The sequence below is a fragment of the Lemur catta genome, chromosome 24 (genome assembly GCF_020740605.2).
Source record: "Lemur catta isolate mLemCat1 chromosome 24, mLemCat1.pri, whole genome shotgun sequence".
Taxonomy (NCBI): Eukaryota; Metazoa; Chordata; class Mammalia; order Primates; family Lemuridae; genus Lemur; species Lemur catta.
This window is the reverse complement of record NC_059151.1, coordinates 1,053,449-1,063,955: the sequence shown is the minus strand read 5'-3', so window position 1 is coordinate 1,063,955 and position 10,507 is coordinate 1,053,449. Positions and strand designations below refer to the sequence as shown.

Sequence of the window (10,507 nt, the reverse complement as noted above, 5' to 3'; positions counted from 1 at the left end):
GAAAGGCTAAAGGTAAGAGACAACTGACAATGGGATGGTCTGAGATGGAACTTACAGAGCAGATTGAATGTCCCTGAAGGTAAGTTTCATGACATTCAGTATTTATTTATCTGTACCTCGCCCTGCTAAAGCAAAGAGTTTAACTTGCACTGTCTCCAAAAGCATTTTAATGGACAAGATAATCTACCCCTCCCTGAAGGCTGACTTGTATGTTTCTAGAAGGGACCCTGGAGTAATATTTCCTTTATTTTCTTTCCTCCACCCTCATCTGGCTCAGATGCTGGACCCCTGAGCCTCAAGAAGAAATGAACAGCATGGATACCAAGATTTTTCTAATTACATGATTTGCATCCATTTGGGGGCTGGGTGTCGCTGTTTGGCTATGTTTGTCTTTCTCAAAGACCCAGTGAAATCTTGCCAGAGGGGAAAACAGATCTTAATTTATGTGTTTGGGAGAAAAGAAGTCATCAAATGCTTTCTTAAAAAAAAGTTTCACACTTCACAAAAAAAGTAACAAAACACAGAAAAAGCTACTTGGAGTCGCAGGGACAATGGTGTAATGCGGGCACATCCACCCAGAGGCAAAGCCCCAGAGAAAAGTGTGATTGTGTGCATTGGTCCAGGTTTGAACCCCGGAAGCAAGTATGTACGGGTATCTCGGTCAAGGGTGGGATTTGTCTGGATTTCTCCTCTGAAACCCACCGTCATGCTTTTCTCTAGAGAAAATGCAAAAAAAAAAGGGATAGGAGGGATTTGGAATTGGTGGCTGGACATTTCTGGGAAGAGAAGTGAAGGGACAAAGATAATAATTTTATCTCATGATCTTTTCTTCCAAATCTCTTCTTTCTTTGGGGGGGGGGGGTTAAAAAAGATCTTAATATATATTTCCCCCAAGGATTTATTCCCTAAAGAACTTGGGAAAAAGAAGAAGATATTATTTGCATTTTTCAAATCACCATTTTTTTTAGGATTAATAGGGTTACTTATGATAAAAAATAATGCATTATAGCTCAAGGTCCACTTAAAAACACTAAAAATCTTGAGCTGGAGTCAGAGATCCCTTTTGGTGATACTAACTGAAGGATGAGTATTGAACACAGATCACCATGATGTGCACAGGGAGCGTCTTCATTAAGCACCGAGCACAGCATAGCTTTCTGAGCAATGTGCCATTTGTTACGTAGTAACCAGGAAGGGGAATGGGCTACATTCTGCATTTTGACTATCCTTTCTACAGCAGGGAAAATTACATTAAGAACTCATTTTATAGCCCTTTTCATTCTTAGCATTATGCTGGCTTATAATATTTAAGTACTGGGAATACACTGTACTTATAATTTAGAACTATTGCAGCTAAGCCAGTTAAAACTCCACATCCATGGATGGACCTATAGGCTTGCTTGATTATATGTCTCAAATATTTTTTCAGTGACCCTCCCGTAAGCTTGAGACACAAGGATAAGTCCTGAATAGTTACCTACACATCCACAGAATCCAACCAGCTATTATTCCTATCTCTGGTTAAAAAAGAGGTAAGATCATTAAAAGAAGTGAAGGCCATAAAAGATTTCTTGCAGAGGTACTAGAGCATCTTGCACCTGAGGAAGAAAAGTTGAGGGTAGAAGCACATCGCTTTTGCCAACAGGGTAGTCAATCATATATGTTAGTATGAAAAGCTACTACACGTAGGACTGTATTTGCTTTTCAAGACACAGTGCTATGTGATAAACCCACAGGTGGCATTATTCACCTGTTCAAGAAAAGGAAACTGAGATAAATAGACAGAAAGGCCACAACATTTAGGGCAGGTCTCCTGACTTAAGAGCCACTGTTCTTTTCATTACACTGTTTTATATTCTTATCTGTCTCAGGATGACAGCCATGCTAACAATACAATGCCAAAACATGATGAAGTGAGATTCTCAGCAGCCCTTGGGTGGGTTGTGAGAATTAAACCAAGTCAACTCATGAAAAGGACTTAGAATAATGCCTGCCAGTAATGTGCCTGTGTGTGCATTAAAATATATATGTACATTTGTATATGTAAATTTTATGCCTGTCTATAATGTACACACACATATTTGTATACACATGCACATGTATGCAAACATGCATAGATATACATCCTAGTACACACACACAACTTGAAAAAGGGTAAGTAAATAATTAGCATAACCAGGTTAGCTATTCAAGTAGGATACTTGTACTAGACTTCTAACCCCAAACATTAAAAAATAAGCAAAATTTAAAAAAACCTTTTTTTTTTTCCAGTTTTTATCCACTAACCCTGGAGAATACACGTTTCTACAAAGTTCTGAGTCCCACATCTAAAGCAGGAAAAGCGAAAGTTCCCTTGGGAATGTGAAACACAGAGGCAAAGAGCCCCCCTCCGTGCCAGCCGGGTTAGGAGCCGGAAGCATCCTCAGGCCTACCAATGTGAGGCAGGTGCACGTTTCTGCCTCAAAATTGTGGGCTTCGTATCACCTAAAATGTATTTGAAGGAGGAAAAGGAGGTGGCTTAGCTTCTCACCCCATCCATCCTACGTTAGCTCTTGGGCAGGCTAAATTTTCTGCACGCTTTGGAGGTGTTTTGTCACCTTCAGGGGAAGGCAAGGAAATTTGCAAGCTGGGAGGGGCTGGCCTGTGCTCGGGCGTGGCGGGGGGCCCGGGGCTGGCTCTGGCCCACCTCCCCCAGCCCCAGCGTGCGGGGGGATCCTCAGTGCCCGGTGAGGGGACGGTGCAGTCTCCCGCTGGGGTGGCAGGGCCACTGTAGCAGTCAGTGGCCTGGATGGCAGGGCGTCCCCAAGGCAGATGCTCAACAGAGGGAAAAGAGTGTGGAGGTGGGAAGGGGGCGAGGGAAGGGAAAACGGGAGATACCATAGAAAACCTAAAACCTCCCAGTGGACTCGAGTTGTCGCCGTTTGCGTCCGCGGTGCGCGCCGCCTCCTCCACCCCCCGGCGGGCCTCGGAGGGGTGTCCCGGCGGCTGGGGGTGCAGAGAGAGACCGCGGGTGTAGACCCCCGGGGCGAGGCCGCTCTGGGGCTCCGGCCCTCGGAATGAGGCAGGGCGGTGGCGACAGTGCTGGGTGCGACCGGCTCCCAGTTCAGGGCCAGGCTCCCTGGCAGGGCGCCGGGGAGGGCGGCTGCGGAGAAGGGAACTTAGCAGAGCACAGCAGCGCGGGTCGGAGGACCCGGCGAGGAAACCCTGTCCCCACCTCCCTGCCGGCCACCCGCACGCGGGCTGTGGCGTCCGGGGCCGCAGGGTTGGCAGCGGGCGGCGACCGGTCGGATCTCCCTCTCCCCGGTCCCTAGGGCCTGCAGCTCGGGCCCTGGAAGCTCAGGCCACATGCCCGGACCTCGTGGGACCAGCCTGGCCTGCAGCCTGCGTGACCCTGTGACCTTGGCGGCCTGTGCAGATGGTCACCGCCCCAGCCGCAGCTAGCTGGGGAGGTGGGCGGAGTTATGGCCTCCTGGAAACTTCCCTGCGAGAAGGTTCAGGCCCAGGAGAGGGTTAGGAAACACCTGAAAGCTTGAAAACGCAGCATCATAATAAAACATCTCTGAGTTTGCCTTGGCTGAAGGCAACACTAGTTTGGGGCTCCCTTCCCATACTACGTCCCGCCCAAACCCTGCTGTGGGCACACTGAGGAGCACAGCTACCCCGCCCCAGAGTGTGGGCACCTGCCCGGTCGCCTGAGCAGTGGCTCGGCCAAGGCTGGGCTTTCGTCCCTACTGCATGGCCATGTTAAGGACCAGGAGAAAGCACTGGCTGGCTCACTCTACACGTGTCCTTTGGATTCCATACTGAAAGGAAGTCCTTTGCAAACAGCAGCATTTGCCTGCCTTTTCCTAGACCCCGTTCCATCCCTGAATCCTCAACATACAATGAATCTGCCTTCGTGAAAAGGAGATTCCAGGGGGATCAGACAGAAAGGAAAAGGGCAAAGTTTTGTTTCTGCTTTTTTTTTTGTTTTGAAAATTAGGCCCCAGGACGACCTGCCTGTGTGTGTGTGTGTGTGTGTGTGTGCGTGTGTGTGTGTGTGTGTGTGTGTGTGTGTTTTCAAGAGATTTTTGCTCTAGAGATCCACTAGTGTCCCAGCCATGGACAATTTAGCCTGCCTGTCTTTAAATTGTGATTTAAAGATCTCTTGAGGCTCATCTTCCATGTGCCCCCCCCCCAAATCTTCCTCACTTCACAACCAATCTTGCTTTTTCTCTAGAAAGCTTCCTTTATGTTCAGTTGGAGCCTGATGAACTCAAAAAAAAAAAAAAAACACAACGATTTAGCAGTGCTAGAAATACTTTGGAGATAGTAGACCCTACCTTGCTCATTTTACACCTGAGGAAATCAAGCTACAGGTAACTGATGTCAACAGTAATGCAGGGTCCCGTTAGTGAACAGCAGAGGTAGAACTAGAATTTTGGACTTTGCACCGCTCCATGCTGGGGATGAATGTAGCAGGTCATCCAACAGTTGCCTGGGAAAACTGAGGGCAGGCCTCAAAGAAATGTAGCACGAAAAAGTATTTGGATGATCTTAAGGAAGCCAATCTGCCTCTTCATCAACCTGGTCCACCCTCTCTATAGATACATCTTTTCCCCCTATATCTAGTCTTTACCTGATTCCTGCCCTGATCATAACTTATTTTGGAGAAACTTTAAGGTAATGAAGGCTTTAAAAACCTTTTAGGGAAAGCCATTAAAAAAGCCTGTAATGAGACCTTTTTTGTATACTTCCCATTTCAGATCCTTTCACAAGACATAGGGGAAGGTCTTCAGGATGTGAAGGAAGGAGGGAAAAAAATGAGATAACTCCTGTGATAGCTAAACCGGTGTGGAGTCTGTTTCTGGAGCCCCAGTAGAGGGATTGCAGAGATGTCTGCTGATAATGTGCACGCTACCCGAAGGCCTAAAGCATCATTGTTCGCTTGGTTTTATGTCTCACGGTTGCTGGTCATTCACATACACCTAGACATGCACACTCTGGTTAAGAATTATTGTCAGTATTTGAAGAGTGCAGAGAGACCTTTCATAAAGGGAAGGGTGGGGAGAGAAGGAAAACTGTCGGGTTCTTCTGTATTATGAGGTTTCAGGACTAGTTCCCCCCTCCCCCCAGAGGCTGTGCAGCTGAGGAAGGCTTTGGAAGGAAAACTGGGCCCTGCAATACTTAGACTGCCATCAAACCATGGTCATTTCGCCTTGGTTCCTAGGGAAACTCCCTACAGGGTCTCTTAACAGATAATGATAGGACACCATTGTAATGATATTAGAGTACGAGATACTGTTCTGTGTAGGCATCACTAGTAGAACCTAGAGTATACTTTTCCTCCGGCCTCCCAGATCCAGGCCTGAGTATTGTTTGTCTCCATCCATTTGTGAAGATGCTAATTATTCTGCTGCTGAAAAGAATGCTGACATCCCAGTGGCAGGTTAGCTGCATGGCAGGCATCTCTGTCTAAATGATTTGTCTTTGATCAAGAAGCCCAACACTTTCCAGCTAAAGATTTTCCAAGTGATAATCAAAACATCTTCTTCTAGGCTCAGAATGGGCTTAGAGTAAATAAATGCAAATAGGGCCAGGTTTACCATTCCTCTCTTTTGCTGTTTGTCCCCTTCTTTTCAGGGACTCGGTGAAAATAAATGGCATCGACTCAAAGTATAGTCCTTAGTTATCAAAACATAAAATAAAAACTTTCCAAATAATTGCTTTGAAGAAAATAGTCATTTATTGTCAAAGCATCCAACATACCCAGATAAACTATAAAGTTTAATAAATCTTTCCAGGGATAAAAGGAACACATAACTATTCAGACTCCATTTCACTGGCACAAAATTACACTTTGTATTAAAAGGAAATACATATTTACATAATTGATGACATTCTTCATTGAAGCCCATAATCATTTCATTATACATGCACTTCCCCCTGGAAACTCAAATTGAACGGTGACCTCCCCTTTTTATTCATTTTGCTTATTTTTTTGTAAGAACACCAACTGTCATCCAGAAATGCAGAAAGCATCTCACCCTCCTCCTTTACTTTATATCTAAAATAAATTTTGCCCTTACATATAATTATTACATCTAAACTGTAAGTGCTTAATAATTTAAGTAGAAACGTATGACAAATGCATCAATATGTTGCAATATATGACATTTAAAAAAATGTACCTTTGTTTTTGGGAAAGTGAAAATGCGTGCATTCAAAAGAAAACCCCTCAAACGACCCACCCAACCACAACTCCACCTTCCTGGCTCGTGTGCGTGCGTGTCTGTGTGTGTGTGCGCGTGTGTGTGCGTGCGTGTGTGCATGTGTGTGCGTGTGTGTGCATGCGTGTGCGTGTGTGTGCGTGTGCATGTGTGTGCGTGTGTGTGCGTGTGTGTGCGTGTGTGTGCATGCGTGTGCGTGTGTGTGCATGCGTGTGCGTGTGTGCATGTGTGTGCGTGTGTGTGCGTGTGTGTGCATGCGTGTGCGTGTGTGTGCGTGCGTGTCCCGGGTAAACATGTCAATGAGAAGGTTCCTGGGGGCTGGGGCCTGTGTCGGAGCACGTGTGGGGGTGCGCGGGGGTCGAGTGCGGGGTGTCGGGGCGCAGGGAAGGGGTGGCTGCTGTCGCGTGCTTTTCCCCCGCAGGCGGCTTGACGGCGCGCGCGGAAGGCTGGGGTCAGTTGTGCGAGGTCATGTGCCTGGAGAGGTGGTGGCGCTCCCGGAAGGACTCGTTGCAGATGGGGCACTTGAGCTTCTCCTCCCGCCGCCGCTTCACCAGGGGCTCCAGGGCGTACTCCTTCTTGTGGTGCGACCTCATGTGGTACACCAGGTCGGAGGTCATGCGGAAGGAGGCGTTGCACTTGGCGCACCAGTTCTGCGCGGGCAGGCACAGCGACGCGAAGGACGGCGGCAGCAGCGTGAGCGCCGAGGGCAGCGGCAGGGGCCCCGCGGCCGCGCCCTTGGGCCAGAAGGCGGTGGCGTAGAGGAAGGGGCTCTGCTTGGCCAGGCCGCCCCCCGCGCCCGGCAGGGCCCCGCAGCCGCCGTTCAGGTCCGCGGCGCCCTGCAGCTTCCCGGCCAGTGGGTCGGCCGCGGCGGGGTACAGTCTGGGGGCGCCCACGGCGTCGCCGGGGTGGCAGGGCTCCAGCGCGCCCAGCTTCTGGCCCAGCACGAGCGGGGACAGCTGCGCGAAGGAGCGCGCGGGCTGCGAGAAGGCGCTCTTGCGCTCGTCGCCCGCGCCCCCCGCGCCGCCCCCCGCGCCGGCCCCCGCGGCCCCCGCGCCCCCCAGCTGCGGCACCGACGTGAAGGCGCTGCCCCGCGCGGGGCTGCCGCCCTCCAGCCGGCCGGGCAGCGGGGCCGCGGGCCGCGGGGCCAGCAGCTTCTCGGCGGCCCCCGGCGACGCGGCTGCGGGCGTGGCGGGGCCGCCGCCGCCGCCGCCCCCGGCGTCCTGGTCCTCGGCGGGGCCGCCCGCGCCCTCGGCCGCCGCCTCGTCCTGCTGGCCGGCCGCGCGCGCCGCCCTCTTCACCTCCACGAAGGCGCTGCGCTTGGCCTCGCCCGCGTCGGGGCTGGGCGGCGCGAAGAGGCGGCCGCCGTCCTCCAGGCCGAAGTAGCGGCCCGCGGCGCGGTACTGCTGCGGGGAGCACGCGCGGTCCTCCGCGGGCGCCGGCGCGGGCCGCTCGGCCAAGCGAGCCCGGGCGCCCGCCAGCCCCGCGCCGCCGCCGCCGCCGCCGCCGGCCTCCGCCGCGTCCTCCGGGAACCTCCTCTTGGCTTTGCCGCCGCCGCCGGCGACGCCGTCGGGACTCGGCTCCGCCTGCTGGTGGCCGCCGCCCAGGCCCGGGCCCGGGGAGCCGCTGCCGGCCCCGCGCGAGTTCTCCAGCTCCCGGGCCAGGTTGTGGAAGTCCGTGGACGGCTTCGCGCCGCTGCCCCCGGCCGCGGAGGGCGGGCTGGCGCCGTCGGGGGCCGCGGCCGCGTAGTGGCGGAGCGGGCCGGCTTTGCAGAACTTGGGCGCCGGGCCCAGGGGCGCGTCCGGGGGCTGCGGCTGGTCTTTGCCGCCGCCGCCGCCGCCGCCGTGGTCCTTGGCGCCCGCGCCGCCGCCCTGCTCGTCGTGGGGACTCAAGTCCGCGCTGTGCAGCCTCTTGGGGCAGCGGAAGCGCAGGTGCGCCACGTAGGGGAACTCAAACTGGAAACGCTGGCTGCACTCCAGGCATGTGTAAGGGGACGACCCTGCTTGGGGAGCAGACGCCACACGCACGCACACACACACACAGAGCGCATGATTACTCAGCGTCGCCCCCAGGCCAGCTTGTCACCATCCCCCTCGCAAATCTACCTTCGTGTCCCAGGGCCTGAGCGTCCCAGCGAGAGAGAATACACCGTCCGACCTGCCCTAACCTTCCCTCTTCCTTGGGGAGTGGCAGTCATCCCGCCAGTGTGCCCCGCTTGTCCTCACCCGTGTGTCCCAGCTTCGTCCTGAACTGCGTCTCAAGCCTCCCAACGGGGACAGAGACCACCACGCCGGGCTGCGCCCCCACCCCCGCCCCGCTTCTCTGCCCGCCCGGCGAGGGGCCCACGTGCGGGGCTCGGGCGACCTACCGTTCATCTTGCTGTGGCATCGGGCGGGGCAGAGCAAGAGCAGCTCGGTCAGCTCCTTCCCGTACCAGACCAGTAACTCCTCGTCCTTGGCGATCCTGCGGAGAGAGCGGTAGAACAGCTGTCCGGTTTTGATGTAGGCTTCGAGGTTCTGCTCTTCCTTATCCCTGGCTGACTGCACCAGCCGCAGCCACATGAGACCTTCTGAGGACCCATTTGCCGCTGAGGTGTCCACCTGCGGTTTAAGACAGAAGGAAGAAGGCGAGAAAGAAGAGGGGAGAGAGACGCACGTGAGACAATGAAGCCAGGGGAACCAGGATCATGTCCTCTATGTTAGTCTTTTCCCAGAATGATCTGAGACCAAGCTTCCAAAAATTTGACCTAACTTGGGACCTGCCCTCATATGTGTAAAGCCAGTGGGCGAGATAACCCATCCCGCAAAACACCGCATCCACTAGATAATTTAAGTCAATGTTTTCATATAGTGGTTGACACCCAATGAAGGGAATTTCTTAAAATTTAGTGTTAACCTCTTGAGAATTTGCTTCTAAGTTATCCCACATTGCAAAGGCATAGGGAATTTTGTTCGTTTCAGGGGGGATAAGCAAGCTTAAATCTTAGACATTAGGTGACATTCATCTTCCTAACTTTGGCTTGAACAATTAATAGCTTTTCTTTGTAAAGAAAGAATAGGAAGTCAGAGGCCTTTGAGCTTCAAGCTAAAACACCTATATTTAGTGATGCTTTACTGTCAAAACCAGTAACATTTTAATTTAAATACAAACTCTGGGCACTAGCTAATGTTGCCAAAGAAAGTAATATTTAGAGGATGAGAAATCCTCCCAAATTGGAAGGCAAAGATACCCAATACTTGTAAAAAGTACTTTCAGAAAGTAATTAGTATGCAAATAGCCTCAGCCTCAGTGACATCCCCCAAAGAGTTTAGGAAGTCACGTTCATCACCAGGAAAACCCAGAACTGACCCTGATTTAGATCTTTCTAACATTCCAAATCAAATTTTGTTAGTTATTCCAGAAAATCAGTTGATAATAATTTGAGTTTAATTTTCCTTTTGTAATTTTTTTGTGTGTAAAAGAGGATTGCTTGCATTATTGCATTTTCTACATTCAAAACCTGCCTCCACTTGTCATTAGAATGAGTCTTAGTTCATTTCTGACAGGACATTACCCTGAGACAGCTACACAGCACTGGCTGAGCCTGAGACTCACCCGGAAGATATAAGGTACTGTTCTCTTGTCCGTAGACTTGAGAGCGATGAAAGCTATGCTGTCATATAGGGACGTGTGGCTCAGGACACAGGGACCGAATATAGCATTCTCAGGGATGTCGCAGGTGGTATAAACGCTGGTAAAAATATCTGTCAGGCATTGCTGGACGGCCTTGGCATCTCCATCCCAGATGCCTCTCTGGATGCCTGAATCCTCCATCACTGCAGATAGATACACAGGACAAGGAAGTGAGTTATGCTACGAACCCAGGGAGGGCATCTCAACTACTAGACACATTTTCCTTGCACTTCCCTGATTTTTGCATAGCTCTCATTTCAGGCGTAAAGCAGATGAACCTGGCATATTTTAAAGATGCAAATAAGGGATACTTTTAAAAAATAGTAATTGGAATAATCAGAGATCTGGAGCTGACTGATTGCTTGGAAGAGAGAACAGAAAGGGACAGGAAAGAGTAGATCATTTTTGCATTGCCTTAGTGTTGATTGGGGTTTAGAAGTGAAGGTGAGGAGAGATAATACTATTTTTTCCAGCCTATAGATTTTCCTGATTGGAAGAAACTTCTCACCCTTGGGGAGAAGATCATTTCCTCCTATGTGTTGAACTGGATGCCCAAGAGCCCATTTTTTTCTTTTCTTCCAAAGAGGGGAGCAGCATCAGCGGGCAGGCAGAGAGAGACAGCGGAGCAT

At 51.4% G+C, this 10,507-nt stretch overlaps 1 protein-coding gene across 1 annotated transcript; it reads right to left on the bottom strand.

Moving 5' to 3' along the window:
* Positions 1 to 6,661: 6,661 nt before the first annotated feature.
* Positions 6,662 to 10,019, bottom strand: PRDM8 (PR/SET domain 8). Its single transcript, XM_045536908.1, has 3 exons — positions 9,801 to 10,019; positions 8,575 to 8,806; positions 6,662 to 8,205 (listed from the first exon to the last, which is right to left on the bottom strand). Exons 1-3 carry the CDS (start codon positions 10,017 to 10,019, stop codon positions 6,662 to 6,664), a joined length of 1,995 nt encoding a protein of 664 aa, XP_045392864.1.
* Between the last annotated feature and the right edge of the window lie 488 nt (positions 10,020 to 10,507).

Bases quoted from the DNA above. Each gene is read 5' to 3' on its own strand.
- PRDM8 (XM_045536908.1), bottom strand. From the start codon at position 10,019: ATGGAGGATTCAGGCATCCAGAGAGGCATCTGGGATGGAGATGCCAAG. The intron at 8,807-9,800 runs GTGAGTCTCAGG...CTTAAACCGCAG, and splicing joins CAGTACCTTATATCTTCCGG to GTGGACACCTCAGCGGCAAA. The intron at 8,206-8,574 runs GTAGGTCGCCCG...CTCCCCAAGCAG, and splicing joins ATGCCACAGCAAGATGAACG to GGTCGTCCCCTTACACATGC.